The sequence below is a fragment of the Brachyistius frenatus genome, unplaced genomic scaffold (genome assembly GCF_029030835.1).
Source record: "Brachyistius frenatus isolate BFR_SWC_R1_liver_20210118 unplaced genomic scaffold, ASM2903083v1 Contig_457, whole genome shotgun sequence".
Taxonomy (NCBI): Eukaryota; Metazoa; Chordata; class Actinopteri; family Embiotocidae; genus Brachyistius; species Brachyistius frenatus.
In genome coordinates, this window is record NW_027211056.1 from 15984 (window position 1) to 40785 (window position 24802).

The 24802-nt window shown below is 41.8% G+C and overlaps 1 protein-coding gene across 1 annotated transcript in view; it reads right to left on the bottom strand.

Moving 5' to 3' along the window:
* Positions 1–1072: 1072 nt before the first annotated feature.
* Positions 1073–24802, bottom strand: part of kcnk10a (potassium channel, subfamily K, member 10a) — a 30553-nt gene continuing 6823 nt past the window's right edge. Inside the window, exons 4-8 of the mRNA XM_069687378.1 lie at positions 16633–16750; positions 13085–13245; positions 11848–12040; positions 8632–8774; positions 1073–5470 (exon numbers count right to left, since the gene is read on the bottom strand). Of these exons, the coding sequence (XP_069543479.1) occupies positions 4793–5470; positions 8632–8774; positions 11848–12040; positions 13085–13245; positions 16633–16750 (1293 nt within the window). The 3' untranslated portion in view covers positions 1073–4792. The remainder of the gene's footprint in view (positions 5471–8631; positions 8775–11847; positions 12041–13084; positions 13246–16632; positions 16751–24802) is intronic.

A 24802-nucleotide genomic window follows, 5' to 3' on the forward strand; every position in this document is an offset into this window, starting at 1 on the left:
GAGGGAGGCGGAGGGAGGTGAAGGGAGTTGGAGGTAGGGGAAGGAGGTGAAGGGAGATAAAAGGAGGTGGAGGGAGGCAGAGGGAGGCAAAGGGAGGTGAACACTTGATAACAGTGAGATACTGAACACTGTCACCGTGTTACTGAGGTTTTGTTTTCAGTGGTTCCTACTTTGTTTTTGGAGGTTTCTACTTTGGTGTATGAACATAGCATTCATAGTGTCAGTGAGATGTATGGCAGATATTGAGTCAGTTGACATTGTCTGTGTTATTCTGAATTAATTTGGCACTTTGTTGTAAAATTATGACAGAGATTGGAACATGTTACAAGAATGAAAGAAACTGCAATGGGTTGATTCAAACCATATATAGTAGATTGATTCCAATTTTTTTTATGTCAATAAAGCTCCTTCCAGGAACACAAAACCTCGGTTCTGTGCTTGGCCCAATACTTTTCACACTCTATATACATGCTTCACTTTGGGGTTGGAGACCACTGCCGTAGGCGATTCTGTAAAGTAACACGTCATAAACTTCCATCGCTATGCAGACGACACCCACATATGTTTTTATGAAATCAGACGAGACAAATCAGTTAGTAAAACGGCAAGTCTGTGTAAAAGAGTAACTGACGACTGGAGTTATTGTACTTGGTACATAAAAATTACACAGGGTGTTGCACCACTTCTGCATTGGCTCATACCAGAGGTGACACTGATGAAAAAACGTCTGGCTACAGTCTGTTGGGGAATTACCAAGGTGCATGGAGATGATAGATAGATTCAACCAATGAGCTTTTAAAGTTAGAAAGAGTCAGGAAGTGTGAATGAAGGTGTTAGATTTCTGTGAATATTCTCCCAGACATTTTCAGAGGTGGACACAGGAAAGAACAGCTAAAATTACTGGAAAATTTCCCGTCGGGGGAGGTCACAGCAATGACCGTGAAACCGATCCACCTGCTTTCCGCTCTGATAAAAACCACAGATAGCAGCTGTGAAAGACAGGAGGTACATGAGACTCAAAACCACCACGAGGACCTTGAAATTAATGGCTGCACACTCAAAAATAGCACTTCTTTCAGTGATCTTTATTTCCAAAAGGCAATCACTACATTGAACGTAATGGTTGCATGAGAGATAATGTGAGCAACGTCCAAATACAGAGCAGGTGCTGCTTGTGCGTCCAAACATAGACAGTAAAAATAACAAAATGCCATGGTAAGCGTCATCCTCTGAAGCATGAGGCTGAATACAATCAACACCATATACATCATAATATAGTTTTGCAATATAGCATGCCTTTTTTATTTCCATGTCTTTGTTTTCTTTTTAAGCTTTAAATTTTTTTTATTTCTTGGAAGCATTTTTTTAAAACACGTGGTCCTTGCTTTTGCTGCATTCACACTAACCCGAGAGCTTCGCTTTGTGATGTGATCAGTATATGTATAACGTGAATACATTAACATGATGCTGTGGAGTGGATGTGAAAAACATAATGTAAGCATCACAATATCACTGTAATATAGTCAGCCGCAATTTTTTTTGCCTGGACCACAACTGCAAGGGCCAGTCCTATGAACTATGTCTGTCACTGAGTGAGTGAGTGAGTGAGTGAGTGAGTGAGTGAGTGAGTGACTGAGTGATAAAGTTACCTGCCTGGCCAAATGTGGAAACTCCCTGGTACCATTTCAAATCAAAAGCCTTTGTTTCAAAATAAAAGCTTTCTAGCATTTCATCCACTTTCCACCGATATATAGAAGGCTGTGACCTTGTGTTGTCTTGTATGTGAGGTTTTCCCTCAGTGTTACACGAGTATGGAAATGTATTGTGGTTTATGGGAATAACGTTGTACACTCCAGCAGCTAGCACCATGGGTAAAAGCTGCACAAGTGCCTGAAGATGTAGTACCAGTGACGGCCAGCAGGTGCTGGCTCCAAACATCTCCAACTGCATAGAATTCCATTCAAAGTGTCCCAACTTGTCCAAAGGAATAAAATTGTTTTTAATATTAAGTTTGGTTCTCCGGAGCTCGTTTCCCTTCTTCTGCGTGTCATTTGGATGAGTTTGAGAATCCATCAAAGGAGATATTAAGGCTTCTTGAGAAGTATATTTTGGAGCAGGTTTACTTGATTGACAGGTGTCTCAGCCTATGAAACGTGCTGGCCGTGGTGGTGGCGTATCCCAATTCAGCTTCATCCATTTTTTTATTTTTTTTTCAGGTTTTCCAAACTCCCAAATGTCTCTCGGGAGAGCTAATCCAACTTCATGTCACTTGTGAGCGTCTGTGGATGTGTTTGAGTCAAGCACAACAAAGAGTACACGATGCACTGTGACAGTAACAGCAGTGTCTCTAATCTCAGACCTTATCCCCTCCCTTCATTGCTGTTCCCTTCTCATTATGAAACAGACCCTCCTTTTGATTATGGCTTCTCTTCCATTCTGTTGTTCCTAACCTTCGGAGTACAGTGGCAGTCACTGACCCCTCATCCTCACAAAGTGTGAATGCAGCACTTGTCAGACAATGTCAACAACAAACATGAGGACAACAAGCCCTGAGATACTGTTCAAAGAGGTGATAATGTGAGACACCGGCTGAGGTTGGGACCATGCACAAACAACATGTGGCATGTAAATCTTTTTTCATTCACATTTCAATGCACATTTCAAGAATTTAGTTTCAATAGGCAACATGAACACCAGCATGACAACAAGCATGTAGTGAAAGTGTTACATTTAAATCAAGCTTTCCCTCCACGTGTTACTATTTTATACTTCCACAGCAGCATTCTGGATTGTGTTCATCAGTATTTTTGGAGTGGCACGGTGGTGCAGTGGTCAGCACGGCCCCCCTCACAGCAGCAAGGTTCAGGTTTGCACCTCAGCCTACTTCCTCACAAAATCTAAAGACATGCTTGCAAGCTTAATTGATGATTTTAGATCAGCCGCAGCTGTTAAAGTGAGCATGAGGGACAAAGTGGGGATAGACAAAAGATGGATCAGTTTTTTTATTTATTACTTGTGTTCTGACGTGAGTCACATTTGGGCTCACAGCACCAAGTCAGAGGTCCATGTGCACCCGTCAGACCCTATTTAAGATATTTCCAATCATCTCATTGTCATCCATTAAACGTGACAGTTCGTGTGCAAGAGGAAGAGGACGACATCATGTCACATCCTGTTTCGTGAGTAATTTTTTCCGTTTGCAGAATGATCTTTATCTGCACTGTAATGCTGCTACAGAGTCCTCCATCTCACACCGGGGTGCATCAGACTGTTCACAGCTTTAAGATTCACAGATCTAACAACTCACGTTCTTTGTCAAAAGATTATTTTAGATTTCGTTACCATCAATCTGAAAATGTCTGAGCCATTATTTCTGTCAGTTATGATAATAGTGTCGACATCAGTACAACAACGTTTGACAAGGAAAGAAACACAGAACATCTAGACTTCATCATGAACAAAGTCCACAGTCAGACAAGAGCGAGGAGGAACTCTGCCACACCGGCATCAGTGAGGGACCAGTGACATCATCGTTAAGTTGTTCATACTGGATCATGTTCTATAAAAACAATACTGACAAGACAGAAAAATGTCGGATGATGTTAGTAGGTATGAGGTATGAGCACCAGTGTGTGGACTAGTGCGCGTTTCAAAATTTCATTTCAACTCCATACAAACATACATCCACGTGTGAATGACCAGATATATTTCAAACTGGATGTGAACATGCACACACTTCTTTTCACACCTTTATGTTTGTCTGCATGTCGCTGATGTTTATAAATTTAGGCTGCTCATAGAAGGTCAGTGCAGACTCTCATGGCTACGCAGCTGTAACACTGACAGGTTTATTATGTGATCTGTGGCATGGTGTGTTTTCCTTGTGTGTTCAGGATCTGAGCTCGTTGTACAGAAGCTGTCCTAAAAATTGTGAGTCAAGCACGAACGTTCATTGCTGCTGGTTGATGTAATGAACAGTATACTAAACGTGAAGCAGGAGGAATTCAGTGTAAGCTACACTTCCAGAGGGAGATTCCAACTCAAATCCCCTCGACGAGAAACTTGGATCTAAATAGTCGAGTGCTGCAACATCAAAACTGAGAGAAATAATGGCCAACAGTAAAACTACACGAATGGAGTTCTGCTTTAAAAACCTATTAGCTTACGACTTTTGCTTTGATGTGATTATCACTGGGCACAGCAACACTGCAGACACCCTACAAAGGTCTTGCATTGATGCAACACAATGTTTTTCCATCCGATCCATAGGGCACAGTGAATATGTGAACATTACAGTATATAGCACAAAGTAGGGTTGCAACGGTATGAGTGACAACCGTCTGAGAAAATATCATGGTAAGACGGTATCACGTTGTTTGAAGTGTCATCAGAAAGGCTTTAAAAAGTTGACAGTTCATTGGAGGTGTGTTCAGCTCAGCTGGTGCCGTCTGTACATTAAACTCACACACTGCTGTCAATTGGGAGCTGAGATGTGGGAAATTATTTCAATAGCGCATTTTCTGATTGACGTTTAAACAATCAAGTTTTTTTTTATGCATTCAAGTTAACTGGATAACTGGATATCCGTCCTCGAGGCGAGCATCTCTGTTGATTGTTGATCCCAGTAATAAGAACTTGTGCACGGTATGAGTACCCTCAATTTTAATACCACAGTATACCGCTGCAACCCCAGCACAAAGGGACAGGTGCTGTCCCTGCTCAAGCACACACAGGAGTAAGGAAGACTTAAGGCACTAATGGTGGTAACTCAACCTTCGTTTGTACACACAGTCTAAGGGTCCATCTCAATATGCAACTCTTTTGGATCAAGTTTTTTCTCACTCTCGCTCTCTTTGGTTTGCTCTGGAAGGAACCCATTGTGTGGCTTGCAAGCTTCCACAAACAGTGGAAATTCAGACAAGCTGGTGTTGCACTCCTTGTCTTCATTCTCATCCTCTCCTTCGTCCTTCCGTTTTCCTTCATCTGCAGTTGGCGTGCTGCAGTCGAAAGTAGGTGTGCTGCAGCCGTAGGCCTCACTGTGAGGCCGGCGAGCCTCGTCTGGGATGTTCTTCTTCAGGTCACGATTCCTGTTGCGCTTGGCCAGCTTGGTGACGGATCCCAGGCGGTTAAAAATGTTGTCCTCGGATGTGGTCTGGTGGTCAGAGCCTCGGTCGCACTGCTCAGCCCCCCGCAGCCGAAGATTGTTTAGCTTGGTGTCGATGCTTTCCTGGGAAGAGGTCTTGTAGTTGTTGGTGTCTAGGCTGTTGAACATGGCACGGCGCTCTGGAGAGAGCATGTCCAGGGACACGGCGCGCTGGTCCAGGCCCAGTTGCCGTCTCTCCATGCTCCGGATTGTGGCGGCCCGCTGCAGCTTGTCGTGGACCTCAACACTCATTCGCCGACGCGTCTCCCGGAACTCTGCTCGCACGTTCGCTTTCCACTCCGCTGCGTGAGCCTTGATCTCTCCAACCTGGACAAAGACAGTTATTCCAAGTGTATCAGTGTATGTATACTTTTTCAAAAGTAATGCTGCAGCACAGTGAAACAGTCCTTCTCCAGATAAATGACAAACCACGAGTAATCCATGAAACTTTCTGAGCCTGTAAACCAACGTAAATTTCATCAACTGTGGCAACACTCATCCCTGGTCTGTCACACTTAAAGTTCTCTCGAGTTTTTGCTCTTTGTCTTGCTATTCATCAGATAGTTCTCAGGCCTGTGTGCATTATTGTATTAAATCAGTCTGATAAAGTAAAGTCTTTACTTTTTAATGCTGTCAATAGTTGTTTATATTGTGTATTTTAATCAGTTCTATCTATGTGAGGAAACAAACACCTGGAATTCCTCCAAGCTGATGTGCGAGACTGATCAACAGTTATCGGAAACATTTATTTTCAGTTATTGATGCACAAGGAGGTCGCAGCAGAAACTGAAAGCAAAGGTTCAGATACTTTTACCTCTCACAGATATGTAACATTGGATAATTTTTCTCAATAAACAAGTCACTAAGGATACTATTTTTGTGGGTGGGGCCTTGTTGTGTTTACATTTTCTCCCTGTACGTTTTGTTTCTGAGTGCTCCAGCTTCCTCCCAACATACAAAGATACGCATGTGAGGTTAATTGGAGGTAAAGTTTATCTGAATTTAAGGAGCAGGACCACACCTCAAACACTCCCCTTCCGGCCTTGTGCCTACAAATACCTGCCTATCCGGTACATCTGTCTGGTACTGGTGTACGTGCGCAGCTCCCGAAGGATCACCACGCCGCTCGCTCATTTTACCTGCGGGATTGGCCTCATCATCAACCTTATCCTCCAACGTCCTCTTCACCCAGCAGATGGTCCTCACACCGTCCAGCAAACCCACCAACTCCGCCTCCACCAAGGACCAAGCTAAGGCAGTCACCAGTCCAATTGCTGTCGGGAGAAGTTCCAGAAAAAACCCCACCTCTGCCGTCCTCCATCCGTGATTCGCCCGAGGAATAACATCCATTTGTAAAGTCACCGGCACAAGTAGTTCCACTCCTTCACCTGCTCAAGCACTCTCCTGTAGTAAAGGGAGTCTCCGAGCACCTCCAGCCGTATCCACACCACCGGCCATGCTGAAAAAAAACCAAAAAACTTTCCAAACGGCAAAAGTCCCATCAGAAAGAGGGACCATTACCACCACTCCGATTACGAGATAAGTTAGCCGAACTACTTCTAACTTCAAAACTCACGGGCAAAGCCCAACTTCACAAACCGTTGACGCTAAACCGTTGTTGTTTGTCCGTGCAACTGCTCTCTTCCACATGCTCCACACTCCTTGCTGCGCATGGCACCGCTGCTATCGTTCCCGCCAGTTATCTTGCGACCGTGGTATCTTTGTTTTAGAACTGAATGGCTGCCTGCTACCTGCATTGACAGACTGACTCGCTATATTAGCAGCAAAGCAACCCATCGCCTTTAGCTGCTGTTGCGATGACTCGTGAGCGTGCAATGTCAATTGCTTTCTTGAGCGTCAAATCTGGAAGGTGACGGAGTAGTTCTCCCGGACTCTTGGAGAGCTTGTGCCGAAAACATCTGGTCTCTAATCATCTCATCCCCATTAGGGTAGTTGCAGTCTTTTACTTGCAGCTCTAGCTCAGTCACAAACTGGTTGAAAATTTCACAGTCCTTTTGTATCTTTTCATGGAACCCATATCGCGTGAAAACGAGGTTAGCTTTGGGCGTTCCTTTCCGCCACTCGCTCTCATTTGTGTCATCTCCATCCCTACATCTCGTTGCCAACTGGAACGGTGTCACCTCTGCGATTAACCGTACCACCCGGCCGAGTTTCGGTTCCAAACGGCTGCCGTTTCTTCTGCCAATCTTTGGGGGTCCTCATGGTGGCGGGTTTTCTCTGCCAAATAGCCATCTTATTAAAGCAGTTTTTCCAAAACTCCCTCCATCATACCCTGACGTAACAGAACCATCATCGCTTCCTTTCATGGGAGTAGGGGCCATGATCCATGATCCATTCTGGCGACCTCCCCGTCGTCGACACCAATGGCAAAGAGGAGGCTCCCTCGCCTTCACGTTGTCCGTGCGTTGTCTCGCGTGGCCGTTACTTGTTCACTTTTCATGCCCGAGTTGAACATGTTCTCGACCTTTTTCACGCCTTCGATGTATTCCACTGCTACGTTTCCACCCTTCCTGTAAGCTACTTTCCGCGTGCCCAGGAACCAATGCTCTTGCTCCTTCTTCCGTGTCCTGTGAAAGGCTGAATCAATCAATTCGTTCTGGGTCATCCTGAGCCATGTTCAGATTGGCTTCCAAGCTGCTCCTCACTCGTCATGGCTCCAGGAGCTGCGCATGGATTGGTCATTACTGCTTTCTCTGAAGGCTTTTTGGGGATCTGCAGGGCCCGAGAGCCGCAGTGGATTCTCAGCTGAGCCTTCTCCAAACCACATGTCTTGCTCAGCTCCAACGCATACCACCGTACCATAATCAATAAATTATGTTCATACCCAATCGAGGTGGAGGTCCTTGCTAGTTAATTGGAGATAAAGTTTATCTGAATTTAAAGAGCAGGACCACACCTCAAACACTCCCCTTTCGGCCATGTGCCTACAAATACCTGCCTATCCGTCACATCTGTCTGCTACTGGTGTACGTGCACTGCTCCCGTTGTTGGTGACCCACAAACCCTCCCTCTTGTCCTTCTATTTTTCTATTCCCTCCGTGATTCTTATAAGTACCTTGGGGATCTGCAAGGCCTGAGAGCTGCAGTGGATTCTCAGCTGAGCTTTCCCCAAACCGCATGTCTTGCTCAGCTCCAACGCATACCACCGTACCATAATCAATAAATTATGTTCATACCCAATCGAGGTGGAGGTCTTTGCGAGTTAATTGGTAATTCTAAATTAGCCGTCAGTGTCAATAAGAGTCTGGTTGTCTGTATTCTGTCTGTCTTTCTGAGTTGGTCCTGTGATGAACTGACATCAGGGGGTAACCTCCATTTTTGAAACATGTTCTGGCATCAAATTTAAAATTTCACAGCTTCTCATTTTCCTCAAATCAACAGAGGCTTTGTGCAACCCAGCTCAAGGGTTTGATCTGAAAATCAGTATCTTAACCAAATCACCATTAATTATTCCTTCAGTAGCATACCTCTTCTTTTGTCTTTTTGGACAGCACCCTCAGCCAGTCACCAATCATGTTCAGTACTGCAGCGAAGTAGGCCAGACCACCCAGGATCCAGAACCACACCAGTGGTCTGTACCACTTCCGGTACTCGATCTTCCTGTCTCCCCCTGATCAGAAAACAAGACAGGAATGAACATGGAAATGTCACTTTGCAGCATGTCCATCTTTGAGAGAGAAGATGGAGAAGTTCAGTCAACTGCCAACACGGGCCTGGAAGTGAACAATAAACGACGACTGCTTTTTTATATTTAGTGAATGTCACAATATTCCAGTAAGAGATTCAACCATCATGCCAACCATCTGTTCACTGGGAATATCACCAAATGAGACAGAGTGAGAACAAGCCTGAGTTCAGCCAGTGAACAATGACAACTCTATCTGAACTCCATCATGCACAAACTGTAGAGTTAACATTACTTGTGTGCAGACAATGATTTACATATTTTGCGAAGAAAAACTAAGGTTTGTAGTTGTGGCAATCCAGATATAAAAACACCAACTTTGGAACTAACTTTAATTGGTGACTTTTTTTTTTCACGTGAGGAGATGGCAATGCAAGTAAGTGTATAATTCTTCATGAGTCATACATGTGGTAAAAAAATCTTCCCTGGAGAACAATTGCTATCCATAATGTTGACCTCCCAGCAGTACTGTTGTACATATAGTACAAGAAATATAAAGAACAAGCCTCCTTTTAGATTGCTGCGGATGTTTGTGAACTCCTGAGGATGTATCGTCTGAACCTTACTCTATCTGTACAGAGCTTTCATTTGTTTCAGAGTGAATCAGACTTTGTGTTAGTTCAAGAAGGCATAAAAAAATAGTATTACTCAGTCTGTCCAGGAAATCACAATCTTGAATCTTGCGTTCGCGATAGTTTACGCAAATTCAAACAATCTCCACAATAGTTGCAGCAGTTTGCAATTTTTTAAAAAAATTCCAAGATTTTTCTGCAACAAAGAATATTGTTAATAGAAGCTCTGCAGAATGTATCTGGGCACAAAACAAGCCTTTCAAAAAATGAACTTGCATTATCAACAATTAACCAATTTACCATCAGCAGCTCGTTATCCTCTCATCATTTTAACGAACCACATGCTGGCTGATGGGAAAAAAAAAATGTAACCCCCCCCCACCAAAACAAACAATAAAAAATAATGGAAAATAAACCTGGGTTTATAGGAAATGTGATGTTATAGTGACAAGTATGTGTTAAATTAGTTGTTAACACACTTTCAGTTGTAAGAGACCGCACTTTGTTTTTGTGCATACAATATGTGTCATTAATTTCAAAAAGCATTTATAGTACTTATTTTTCAAGAACCAGCGGCCGATGTATTCTTTATCACAGTCACAGACTGTCTCTTCTTTAAAGCATCGATTTATTGGACTTAGGTTACTTTGAGCCCCACAGTTATTTAGATCCAGGAAGGATGGGAACTAAAATAGGTCTGTGATGAGCTGTAGAAACTCATTACTGCTCATGTCAGCTGCTTGACATCAGCTGTCTCATTCATCGTCAGTAATATAAGGATATTGATCTTAGTATAAGTACTATATACAGTATGTCTGGATATAGTAAATGTTTTGGATTTTTTTTTTGGCACTTTGTTGGTGAGAGAACCAGATAGCCAGCCAATTAAATAGAAATAGTAAAGCAATTGATCGCATTAATGCAAAAATCCATTATAGCCAAAAGTAGCCCTGATCACAGATTTGAATCACTGGCAGAAATTAAGGGGCCGGATACCAAAACATGATCATTTCGTTATATGTGATGATCTCAATCAGCTCATCATTAAGCTATTTCTAAACTGATCTTTAGTGCAGCTAATGAAAAAACATTCAAACTGAAGTCGATATCTGGTTTTACTGTGACTGTTTACTTGCTACACGCTTCACTGATCACTAATTCTTTTATCTATCTGCTACAATCCAACTTTATACTCACAAGTTATATAAAAGAAACAACCAATAACTACAAACCCACTCGCAAAAAAGAGTTGAGACACTTCGTAAGATGTAAATTAAAAACAGAATATGATTTGCAAATCATGTAAACCCATATTTGAAGAGATTAAAAACATCAAATTTTGAAATGAAAATATGTGCTTATTTTGAATTTGATGGCACGACACGTTATAAAAAAGTTGTGTAATGCTTAAAAAAAAGGGAAGGGGGGAGGGGTTGTGATCTCAGAATTGGTCTGTGTCATGCTTGCTCAGACCGTTCTAGAGCATCACTCGTCGAGTCAAATAAATGTATGCATGTCTTTAATAAATGGTTAAACTTGACACAGTGTCTTGACTGAACTACATTAACTGGCAACAGATCAGTAACATGATTATGTTTTAAAAGAGCTGCATCCACAAATGCAGGTTAAAACTCTTCAAAGAAGAAACCAGATATAAACATGATTCAGAAACACCGCCGCCTTCTCTGGACCCGAGATCATTGAAGATGGACTGAGGTGAAGTGGAAAACTGTCCTGAGGTCTGATGGATCACCATCTGAGATTCTGTTTGGAAATCATGGATGCTGCATCCTCCAGGTTAAAGAGAAGAGGGACCATCCAGCTTGTTATCAGCACTCAGTTCAAAAGCCAGCATCTGTGATGGTACAGGGATGCATTAGTGCCCATGGCATGGGTAGCTTGAACATCTGGAAGGAAACATTAATGCTCAATGATATATTCAGGTTTTGGAGCAACATATGCTGCCATCAAGACAAAAAAGAACCAGAGTTTTGAAAGTGTTCCCAAATGTTTACAGTGTTTTGTTTTTTGTTTTTTAAAAAAGAGGTGATTCAGCACAGTGGTAGTCATGACTTTGTTCCAATTTTTTAGAGATGTGTTGCAGCCATCAAATTCAAAATGAGCAGCTATTTTTTTTTATAAAACAACAACATTTCTCAGTTTCAACATTTGATATGTTGTCTTTGGTCTATTTTCAATTAATTATAAGTTTACATGAAATTACATTATTACATTGTGTTTATTTACATTTTACACAGCATCCCAAGTTTTTCTGGAAACAGTAGGACAAATAAAAAAGTACATTTTTCCAAAATGCAGAAACTCTAAGAGCACGTGTTTCACTGAAATATGTCCCCCATCACAGTGTGTGATCGACAGTGTTGGTGTAATCACAGCTTTGTGCTCTTTCAAAGATATGAGCTCACCTGCCACATAGTCACCTATTCCAACTGTTGTCAGAGTAATGACAACAAAATATGTGGACTCCAGAGCTGTCCAGCCCTCGATGTGTTTGAAGATCACAGCTGGGATGGTAACGAAGAGGATGCAGCCAGCCAGGATGAAGAGGAGGGTGGAGGCCACACGGATTTTGGTCTGACTGATCTGGTTGTGTTTATTCTGTGAAAGAAAAACACACACATGCACAAATATAGTGTATACATTGTATAAGCCATATTATAATAAGTAAATAAATAAGACAATTTATTGTCATTGTAGGCTTACAATGAAATACATTTGGTGACCCACAGAACAGCAGTGATGAACTATTAGATAAAATCAAAACAAAAAGTAGATAAAAATAAGAAAGAACATACCAAGGACATCCCACAATTTAATAAACACATCAAATAAATAAAAGGCAGCAGTGGACTTATAGTGTAAAATCAGCACATTGAAATCTAGATTATTACACAACATTGTAAATGTCAGCTGTGTAGGACGTGCAGTCCATCTTACTTCACCTGCAGTTTAAGCATGGAACTGCAAACCTGAAGCAGCAGCATCCCAGAGACCAGAAACAAGCTGACCATACTCCTGATACTAATGTGGACCAAAGCCACTGACCAAGAGCCATGTTTGTAATTGTATATTCCTGTGTGAAAGCCTCCAGCACTCAGCAGGAGCCCAGCAGGACTGTGCAGGAAGTCTCACAAGAGGGAGTTGTGTCCTCCTTTTACAATATACACCTTCCTTATGTTGGTCAACTCCTTTGATGACCGTCCCATGTTTTTAAGCGCTCTAAAAAATAAATACGAGTGTGTCACAAAATGTGGGAATGGTAAGGTACTGACCTGGCACTGCTTCATGTAATTCATTGACTGACAGGCATGTTGGAAGCAGGTTTTAAGCAGTAAATAGTATGAAACACTGATCTGAGAGCACAGCTCTGCATCCCTTAAATAACTGAAGCCGAAAAACGTGATGGTGGCCTAAAGATGTTCCAGTTTGGGTACAAAGCTGTCAGCAGCTGTCAATTCAAAATGAAAATAGAAACGTCACTGGCCTTCAGGCATCTGAACAAATTGTGCTCTGAGTGTCTCATTGGACTTAATATTACTGGGTGTCAGAGTCCAAATGTTAAACCAGGGGCCCACATTACAAATGTTCAGTTCACCACCATCTCCACAAAGCTGAGTCATGAAATTTTACACTTCTACTCACCCGGAACATTTTCTCCACCTTGGCAATGCTTTTGACAAATATGGTACCGAGCTGGTCACCGACGCCTGCGAGGAGGAACCCAAACAGTGGAATCCCAAAAATGGCATAAAGAATGCAAAAAATCTTCCCTCCCTCGGTACTCGGTGCGATGTTCCCGTATCCTGGAGAACAAGGAGACTTTCCATGAAACCAACACAAACATCCAGCGGACACTGTTACACTGATGGACTTACAGCAGCATGTCAGGATCTGCTTCAATGCATTACGTATCCTAGGTTTTGTACCCGCAGCGTGTGCCAATTTGCAATTTTTGTAGGACCGAGTTGAACCCGTCTTTGCCAAGATGGACAGAGCGGGACGAAGGGGTGTGTGTCGTTGAACATGTGGAGAGAGCTACTTTAGAGGCTTCAGAGAGCAGAGACAGACAGTTTGGTGGATGTTCTACGATTTAATCCCACTTACATTAATAATTAAAACTCAATTTTTTTTAATGCAACCTTCTGATTCAGTTAATCATATAAAAATGAGAGCTGAATCTATTGAACTAGAATCAGTCAGTTTGTCACATTTTCAGGGGTTTGGACATGACTAAAACAAAAAGTAAAGTTTGACTCCTTTACTAGTTACAGTTGCTACAGGGATTGTCCTGAAACTCACAAATGTCAAATCATTCACCCCAGTAAACAGTGAAAGGAAAACAAAGTCCACAACAGAAAAACACAGGTCACACATAAAAAAAGTTACACGACACAGGAAAGAGCACAGACAAGCAGCTCAGAGGGAACAACGAGGACGATCTGAAAAAAGGAGGGAGGAGCGTGTAGACTTTATACACATGAGGTCAGAGGTCAGGGGATAACTGAACACAGCAGGAAACAATCAGGGCGTTATAGCCATAATACATAAAAGACATTCAGGTTAACTATGAATTAATTGTAATTAAACGACACATAATGAGGAAACAATTCAAAAGTGTTTTCATCTCTTGATCTGGTTTAGTAATCCAGCAGCTCTGTAAAACCCCAGGTTAATCTCAGACTGATCAATTGAGTCTTGCTAGTCCAGAAACAGTAGCGGTATGCTGTAAGGCTGAGAACATCAACCTACTCAGTGGAAGTTGGCTTTGTGAGACCTCTCAACCAGGCGCTTCCTGAGGGACACAGTTCATTTTGGCAAAGGTGAAGAAAGCCCTATAAGACCTCTGCAGAGGCAGAGGAGGGAAACATTTGGCTTTGGCTGCGACAAAGAGACAAGAGCTGGATGAACCAAGAAGCCACGTATGGAACCACCTGAAATCTCTGACTATGACCGCTGCCCACCCCCATCCTGACATGTTCTGCTGATAAAAGGTATGAGAGACCCCGCAGCTAGTACCCAGACACCTCGGTACCAGCATTAACGTGTATAAAAAATAATGAATTGCTGCTATATAAATTAACTTGAACGGAAAATGGTATCTCCTTTAAAGATTAGGCTGAAAACTTTCCTTAGCTTAGATCATCCTGGCTGAGGTGACCTGCACCATCTGTTAGGGCTGCTAGCTGCTGAGCTCATGATTCACTGAGCTCCTCTCTTCTTCGCTGTCTTTCATTCAATGCATTCTGCAGGTGTTTCTGCGGCCGCATGTTTCTGATCTGTGGTTACTGGCTCCTCCAACCTGACAACTGTTTATTGGTTGTCGTGTCTCTATGTTGTTCTTCTTTCTCCTCCTCTCCCCGTATCCCAACTGGTCAAGTCCAATGGCCTCCTACCTCTGAGTCTGGTTCCGTTGGAGGTTTCTTTCTGTTCATTAGAGAACTTTTTCCTTCCAGCTCTTTCTCATGTGGAAATTGTTGAATTGTTGGGTTTCCTTTGATAATGTTCACTATGTTTTGTCAATAATAAAAGTGATTTGAATTGAATTACAAATTCCCTTTGGCACAGCTTGCAAATGCTTTTTACATCACTATTTTATGACTTAAAGTTCTGAGATATATCTTTCACAGATATTTTATGATGTTCAGGACATTTGCATTCAGATATTTGCTGATATTGAGTGGAAATCATTCTTACCTTTATTTGCACAAAGTTTTCCGTGCCACAAGCTAAACGTAGCATTTTTTCCCCCCCATGCTTAGAGGATCTGCACCTTGGGGGAAATGTCTATTTCCTGGATTTACTCCTTTTCACTTAAAATATCTAAGGAAAATATAACTTGCCCAGAGCTGCCCAAACCTTTGCACACAATTGTACAAGCCTGTTTCCAAAAAAGCCGGGACTCTGGTTAAAATACAAATAAAAACAGAATGTGATGAATTGCTAATCATGTAAACTCAAATTCAATTGAAAATAGACCAAAGACAACATATCAAATGTTGAAACTGAGAAATTTCATATTTTTATGTAAAATATATCCTCATTTTGAATTTGATGGCAGCAACAAAGTTTGAAAAAAAACTTTGGACAGTGTCAACAAAAGACTGGAAAAGTTGTGTAAAGATAAAAAAAAAAAAAAAAAAAAAAAACACCTCGTGGAACATTTGACAACTAATTATGTTACCTGGCAACAAATCAGAAACATGATTGGATATAAAAAGATCATTTCAGAGAGGCAGAGTCTCTCAGCAGTGAAGATGGGGAGAGGTTCACCACTCTGTGAAAGACTGTGTGGGAAAATAGTGCAACAATCTAAGAATAATGTTCCTCAACGTAAAACTACAAAGAATTAGTGGATTTCATCATCTACGGTTCATAATATCATTAAAAGATTCAGAGAATCTGGAGAAATTTGATTTTGATTTTATACACTTTATTAATCCCCGAGGGGAAATTTCTTCACTACAGCAGGGGGGCTCTCAGGGGGGAGATGCTGCAGCAGGCTGCCACGACCGCGGCACCAGGTAACCTGACCTGAAGTGCATGTTTTTGGATGATGGGAGGAAGCCGGAGAACCCGGAGAGAACCCACGCAAGCACAGGGAGAACATGCAAACTCCGCACAGAAAGGCCCAGGACCGGATTCGAACCCAGAACCTTTTTGCTGTGAGGCGACAGTGCTAACCACTGCACCACCGTGCCGCCCAAATCTCTGAACACAAGGGACAAGGCTGAAAACAGGGCTCAGGAACACTTGTGAAAACCATTGTCTGTGAACACAGTTCATCGCTGCAATGCTTACATTGACTTGCAAACGTTTACAGAGTGTTGTTAAAAGAAGAGGTGATGCAGCACAGTGACCTTGTCCCAACATTTTAGAGACCCCTTACTGCCATCAAATTCAAAATGAGCATATTGTTTACATAAAACAACAACATTTCTCAGTTTTAACACTTGATATGTTGACTTTGGTCTGTTTTTAATGAAATATGAGTTTGCATGATTTGCAACTCATCACATGCTGTTCTTATTTACATTTTATGCAGCATCCCAACCTGTTTGGAAACAGGGTTGTGCAATTACTGTTGGGACAAATACATTTTTTTCTTCAAAAATCTCTACATACATAAAAGATGAGGCAATATATAATACATCCCCTCGATTGAAATATATTCACCTATTCAGTCTCAGTACCTATGGTTGTGATGACAGTTCCAGCAAAGAAGAAGGCACTACCCAGATCCCAGTGGCTCGAGTTGTAGGAGGTATCACCGATGGGATTCACTCCAGCATTCACAGCCTCCACAGAGTGCTGGAAGACAAGCAAAGACAGAGGCACATAAGAAAAACTTCATCTCACTGTCCTTTGGAGTCTTTCAATCCCCAAAAAAGGTAAAATGAAGGTGATGGTGCTGTAGCTATCGCTGCTAATGATGTTTAGTTGTAAATATTGTTTACTATTACTAACATATCATAAGCACATCCAGCACGTGTGCATCTGCTTCAGAATGACTTTACTAAGGAGCAATGTGTCACAAGATGCTGAGCGTCCTCTGCTGCAGAACAGAAACCCAGTTTTTCTGTTTGCTTTGACCACGATCGCTCTGTCAGGAAACACTTCAACAGACTTCAACTTATTGCCATCATGCTGCACTCTGAGTATGTATCTGCTGCTGTGCTGCCTGTGCTTTCATTCATGAGTGTAATTAAATTCTGTGGCTCAGTACAAATTTCTCGGGAGTGACAGGCAGCTGGCTTAGGCTGCACAAGTGGGTACAGTGGTTTTCGATTTAACTCCATGGTGATGTTATTATTGTTCAACATTCAGATTGTAAATTATTGGTGTTGATGGATTCTAGCTGATTCCTGCAGGCGAGTTGAGTTTCTGGCTGCCGGGTTTGCTGTGCCGCTCAATCTGTTGATTAATTTGCAGGAAAAACACATAAATCGATAAGCAATTGAGCTAATTTCTGATTAGAAAACTCCTGTATGGGATGCAGTAGTATTGACCTACAAGCTACACAAGTTGCCTACAACTCTGACAACTAACAACAAAAAACACTTTTGAACACAGTGATTGAAGTACTGTAGTATGTTGATGAACTATGTATATACTGTAGATCAGAATGATGTGCCCTCTACACAGAAATGATCAATGCAAAGTACCGTGAATGTTGATGCAGATCAATGAGTTGATGATCTGTGGTTCTTTGCTGCAAAAATGGAGACAAAAACCAGGGAGAGGAATTATTCTAAAACAAACATGGCGGTGGAGGATAGTCTGTTCATGTTGTTTGGTGGTGACAGCAGTAGAGTTGTAAAAGAAAATGCAGTGAGTGGCAACTTGTTGCTGCTGCAGAGACAGAACAGTCACCGTTCTGTTTCTAACACTGTTTCTATTGCACTCTGTTTCTATTGCACTGTTTCCACCTGTTTCCACCGCTCTGTTTCTAACACTGTTTCTATTGCACTATTTCCACCTCTGTTTCTACCGCTGTGTTTCTACCGCTGTTTCTACCGCTGTGTTTCTACCACTCTGTTTCCACTGCTGTTTCCACCTGTTTCCACCTGTTTCCACCGCTCTGTTTCTACCGCTGTTTCTACCGCTCTCTTTCTAACACTGTTTCTATTGCACTATTTCCATCTCTGTTTCTACCACTCTGTTTCTACCGCTGTGTTTCTACCACTCTGATTCCACCGCTCTGTTTCTACCGCTCTTCTTTCACCGCTGTTTCCACCTGTTTCCACTGTTCTGTTTCCACTCTGTTTCTACCGCTCTGCTTCCACACACTGCGCTCTGTAGTCCAGACTACATGTTCACTGCAGCACTTTCAGTCACAAAAACTATTTGAAAGCTCACACAGGGGGAAAAGTAGCAAAACTTTCCTGAATCTGCCACCTGTCACATCATCCTGCAGTTCAACAGCTGCAGCGCGACAGTCAGTCCTCGGTGTGATGCTGGGTTGGGGAACATGATGGTCAGATTGATTAAATATTGCATTGTATTGTATCTATTTATAAAATGTGACATGAAGTGAATTAAAGAAAATGGAGAGCTGAGGCTTTTAATCCTGAGCTGAGTCAATATCCACATTGACAGGAATGTTAAAGGCACTATAATCACTGTATGTGTACTCAGCACTGAATCAGATCAACAGAGAGTTAGAAAATGTGAGTCAGGAGCCGCTGGGAGATGAACAACAACAACAACAGAACTGTTTCTGTGTTTCCAGTTCAGGTGTGAGAGACGAAGAGTCTGACTTTCAGATAAGTTATGTCTCATTTTCACTCTCAGATTGATTGATGAGCTTGACAGGAAGATGGCTGCCACTCCTCTTCCTCCGTCTGTGCTTTAAGGAGTGTGATAATTAAAATGACAGGAACAAGTTGGTTTCTTAAGATTGATGTCCCCCTGCTGTTGCAAGTTTATGAGATGGTTCCCATGGAGGCCGATTTATAGTACTCAGAGATTAGAGCCTGAACCTCCAGACATGTATGTCTGATGTTGTTAATCAGCTTTGAAGAGGTAACTAATATTATAAATAACTCTTCACTGGTATTATGAGAACCGCTGCCCAGTGGAGGAAGAGGTTCAATAATAGATGACAAAAACCTGCTTCTTATAAACCCTGACATTAATTAAATATCAAAGTGATCAAAGAATACTCATCGATAGAGTGAAATCAGGAGCTGGAACCATGTTGAGCAGTGAGCAGAAGTAAATTATTCAAACTTAAAGCTCCCAAAGCAACTAATTTATTAACAATAATGATGAAGAGTAATGTGCTCCAAACGGCACTGATGTTGCTGTGTTAATAATTAAACTGATCTTGTGATGTTAATAAATAAACTGATGTTGTTAATAAATAAACTGATGTTGTGGTGTTAATAAATAAACTGATGTTGTTAATAAATAAACTGATGTTGTGGTGTTAGTAAACTGATGTTGTGTTGTTAATAAATAAACTGATGTTGTGGTGTTAATAAATTAACTGATGTTGTGGTGTTAATAAACTGATGTTGTGGTGTTAATAAATTAACTGCATCGGGAGTTTGAGTGTGAATAATTTATTTTACAATCATGAATTAAATGACGTAAGGTTATTTGCGCAGCTGGTAGATTACTAAACCCGATGAGCAGGTGACAGTGCTTTTTAATTGTTGCACCTTTATGTGTAATTTTAACTTAATTAACCCAAGTTACCTTTTAGAGACCACAGAACCTACAATATCGGAAACGTGTAAAATAATTGAATTTGACCATCAGAATAAACAAACAAAATGATTAACTGAATGCAACCTTCTTTAATCATAAAAAAATGACTTGTGTGATAATTGTAGAATAGATAAATGTAAATAGAAAACAGTTCGGGTCCAAGAACAGACCCCTGTAGAATTCCATATTGTAGCGGTGCCCCCATCAAATTAAAAAGAGCAGATACTTTTAATATAAACGATAAAATCTCTCAGTTTCAACATCTGATATGTTGTTTTTGGTCTATTTGTAATTAAATGTGGATTCATATGATTTAAAAATCATCCCTTTCTGTTTATATTTCAACATTTCACAGCTTTTTTGGAAACTTAGTTATAGATTGGTTGAATAGACGATGTGTCATCATCCGTCTGCAGGGCTGCAGCAACACCTCTCAGGGGCCTGCAAAAAAAACCTTTTCTTCAGACTTCTCCTAACCATCACGCTGTTCATCTTGTTACATAATACTGACTGTTTCTCCACAGGTGCCTGAGCACAGCCGAGGTGCAGGATGAGGTCACGGAGATGGTGCTGATATCAGGCATCACACACAGTGCCAGTCTGCTCTGTGAGGGTCCATCCTGGCAGATGGAGTCTCAGTGTAATGAGCCCCTCTCAGGGTGAGACAGATAGCTGTGTGGCCAGCTGAAGGGCAAACACACAAGGACACAACTGATCCGGCTCATCCACAGTCAAACGCTCATCTAAAGTTCAGTTTGTCGCAGACCTTAGCTCTGTGGTCTTTGTTCCATCACAGCATGTTTTATCTGCATTTCACCGCCAGTAAAATAGAATAAACTGTTGAGGGAAATACAGTGTGTATTACTCACAGTGTGTATTAAGTTTAATTATTACGTTTAATCTATTTTTATTCTATTTTATTTGTATATACTGTGCATTTTAATTTTTTTTAATACTTTTACTACCTCTATTTCTATTCTGAAATTTGTATTGCTTTTTCTGTGTCTTCCATGCTACTGTAACGGAAGAATTTCTATCTGTCTGTCTACTGTATTTTTTGGACTACAAGGCGCACCGGATTAAAAGGCGCACTGTGAATTAACGTGTCTATGTTCACACATAAACCACACCGGATTATAAGGCGCATTAAGCAAAACAACACAGTCCGGTAAATGTACTGTAATATAATGTTGAAGCACAGTAAGTATTACGTATAAAAAGTGGAGGGGGTAAGTGTACTAAATACTGTTCTCTGATTGGTTTATTGTAGCTAACGCATACTCCGGGCGCGGGCTGCCTTACATGAATGCACTTTTAGTTTAGACATTACATTCCTGTTACGGGGCCGATCAGGTAGTAACACAGCGTACCGTAATGCTCCAAATATCCATTGAGCGGAGCGGCTTTGTTGCTTACCAAAGTCGTACTTACACATTTCGACAGATTTTTGAGCGCATTGTACCACATAAAATCGATCAATAAGCACAACAAGTAACCATACATAAGGCGCGCTGGATTATAAGGCGCACTGTCAATTTTTGAGAAAATTTAAGGATTTTAAGTGTGCCTTATAGTCCGAAAAATACGGTATCTATCTATCTATCTGTCTATCTGTCTATCTGTCTATCTGTCTGTCTGTCTGTCTGTCTGTCTGTCTATCTATCTATCTATCTATCTATCTGTCTATCTGTCTATCTATCTGTCTATCTATCTATCTATCTATCTATCTATCTATCTATCTATCTATCTATCTATCTATCTATAACTCAGTGTGTGTATAACTCAGTGTGTGAAAGTGTATAATATATATAAAAAGGATGAACCTTAGCATTAAAGAAACATCATGAGATATATCAAAATGCTGCAATGATCTTTCAAACAAGTGAAAAGTCACGAGTATAACACTATTTCCATAATTAGGCTCTGAAAAATATTGCAAAGATGTTTCAGGTTAAGAGCTGGAAAAGATGACATCGCACTGAGCGTAGTGACAGTACTGTTAATGTTTCCTTGACGTTAAGCTTGCTCTTCATATACAAACTCAATCAGCACCGTAGAGGCCGTTTATTTGGTTTCTGGTAAAAACAGAATTGAAAGAATTATTCGATTAGTTGAACAACAGTAAATTAATCATCAAATATTTGCTCATTCATTTATTGCTTCTGTCATTTTTCAAAGCAAAAACCCCTTCTGACAAGAACTTTTTCTTCCTTTCATGTATTTCAAGCCCCCTTGGCTGTACTCATCTTCTGCCAACCACAACAACACCTGCAGTTCTCTTCCGTCCCCCACTGAGCCCTTGTCTTTGCTTGATATACACTCTGCCTGGGAGTCTTCCTCCACACCTGCAGACTCTCGGGATATCGTTCTATTGTCTGTAGACGTAGTTTGGTTGGGTGCAGTGGGACTGCTTGCAGACCTTCCTGCAGCTATTGTGAGGTGTCAGCCCATAGTTGAGGTCTATTCCCTTCCGTCAGCTGCTCTCTCCATGCTGTCACTAGGATGTTGCCTAGTTGTCAGCTGCTTTATTCACAGCAGTCACCAGGTCACTGGGCAGTTAGGATAATGTATTTTAGGAAAGTTGCTAATAAATCAGTGACATTATTTTCCTGCCCTGCACTTGAAAATTATAAGTTTCTCAAAGGTTCATAAATGTCAAACAGAAAGCAGAATTATGTCAATCTGACATGCTCGCAGAGGTTTGTTGCCCTTTTGTGTTTCCATGTGCGAAAAAAAGAAGCTTCAGCAGGATAGTTCACTTTAGTCAAATACTCAGAAAATATGTTTATAAAATTTGTAAAGGAAAATGTCTGCACCCAGACCTGCTAAATGCTTGGTGCACCAGTTTAAGTTAATACATTTTCAGAGCCCTGAATAACTTTGGATTCACATCTAGACATCTACAGAGCCGATTTCCACACCACCCCTAATGCTATTTCCAAGTTAATCTATCAGCATTTTTGCCCAAGCACAGGTTCTATACTCCACTGGACCTGTGCACTGAACCCAGCCATCATTCTGTTATCACCGGCAGCACACATTAAAGAAAGGAAAATTCAGCAAAACCACCACCACGAGTCAGCTTTACATCAGCATTTAATGTAAATATAGATTTTCAAAGATAAAGACTCACCCTGTTGTGAAGGTGTCAAGACAATATAACCAGAATTAATAATACAACAAATTCATTACTTACTATAGTCTCAAGGGAACCAGTGAACATTAATCACAGCAGGGCTCACAAAGCTCTTTCCAATTCCAGGGATGGACTTAAGTCTCTGATGCTTTTCAACCACAGGAACTCTTCTAGCAACATAATAACCTTTTCAATCACAGGAACTCTTCTAGGAACATAAAAATATTTTTAACCACAGGAACTCTTATAGGAACAAAAAAAGCAGGATGGTGGGTGTAACAGGTGGAGGGAGTTGAAGGAAGGAAAAGGGAGGTGAAGGGAGGTGAAGAGAAGTGGAGGCAGGAGAAGGAAGGTGAAGGGAGGTGGAGGGAGTTGAAGAGAGAAGGAGGAAGGAAAAGGTAGGGGGAGGAAGGTGGAGGTATATGAAAGGAGGTGGAGGGAGGAGAAGGGAGGTAAAGCGAGGGGAGGGGACGGGAAGGGAGGTAGAATGAGGTGAAAGGAGGTGAAGGGAGGTGAAGGGGGTTGGAGGGAGGTGGAGGGAGGAGAAGGGAGGTAAAGGGAGGGGAGGGGAGGGGAGGGGAAGGTGGAGGTATGTGAAAGTAGGTGGAGGGAGGTGAAGGTAGGTGGATGGACGTGGAGGGGGGAGAAGGGAGGTGAAGGCAGGTGAATGAAAGTGGAGGGAGGTGAAGGGAGGTGGAGGGCGGTGGAGGGAGGGTTAGTATATGTATTATTTGTATCCGGTTAATACATGTATCATGTATGTCTCTGTGTAAACATATGAAGACCTGTGTGCACCATCATCACTTGTTTCATGTTTCATCATGTCAAGACAATCAAGACAGAAAGAAGTTACAGTGTGGCCGCAACACTGAAAACAGGTTGGTCCTTGGATGTGGTTGGACAACATATAGAAACTAATGTGTTCCAAAAATACCGACAGCCTTCCTATTCATAACTTAAGTAAGAAATCCTGTTGTTGTTGTTGGCGTCACCACTGGAATGAATAATGAACGCATTTCCAGAAGCTTTCAAGACCTGCAGACTTGATTGAACCTCTGAGCTAAAACGTGTATTTTTATATCAGCGGTGGTGTTTATTAGACCTCAGACGTCACAGCAAACCGAAGCTTGAGATAAACGTTGTGTTGGCGACACAGAGACACTAAAACACTGCCGCACCGCAACGCTCACACAGCAGCCAAACATGGCGTCTGTCCATCTGTTAAATGGAAGCAGCCCGGCAGGTGTTTACGTGCTTGTGATGTGGCAGCATCACCGCTCCCAGCAGGGAGTCCTCAGCAGCTGCAGTGTGCAGCTCCTTCCACAGCTGGTCCTTCCAATGGGAATCAATCCGAAACCTCACGGCTTCCTGGTTTTACCTCTTTCCCTTTTTCACTGAAACAAGATGAATGGCCTTGTCTGTATGAGCTGTCAGAACTAAGGCATGCAGTAACAGCACTCACTACCACTAGTGGCATCTGTTAATTACAGAGGTGGGTGGCTTTACCGTACGGCCTCTGGGTTTATGTGTTTCCGTTCGCACCACTGAACGTGTGAGGTGGTGAAAATGGAACTGGCGCCGATCCACAGCAGCTTTCCCAGATTCAGCTGCAGCGGCCGCTCTGCATTATCCGCTCCATTATCATACCGGGTTTCACTGCTGAAGGTCAATAATGGTCCAGGCCAAACAACTGGCTGCTACCACAAAAGTGGCTGTGAGCATTTTGGCTGTGGAGATGATGATGTCACCTGGTGTCGGCGAAAGTGCTGCAGCAGGAGTCAAATTAAGAACCGTTTATGAGATCTGGCCTCAAAGTTTAAATTCATGTTGTCCAGCTTTAATCATCCAGCGCTGCTCTGCAGTAGTTTGTTCAAACTTTAATTTAACACCATTTCCTCAAATGGAATGCGTCATAATCAAATCCTGCCAGAGGGTTTTTGAAAGGAGAGGGACGCCTCATGTGAATAACTATCACCTACATGCACCTTTTTAATGGCAGGTCGAGTTTTTTT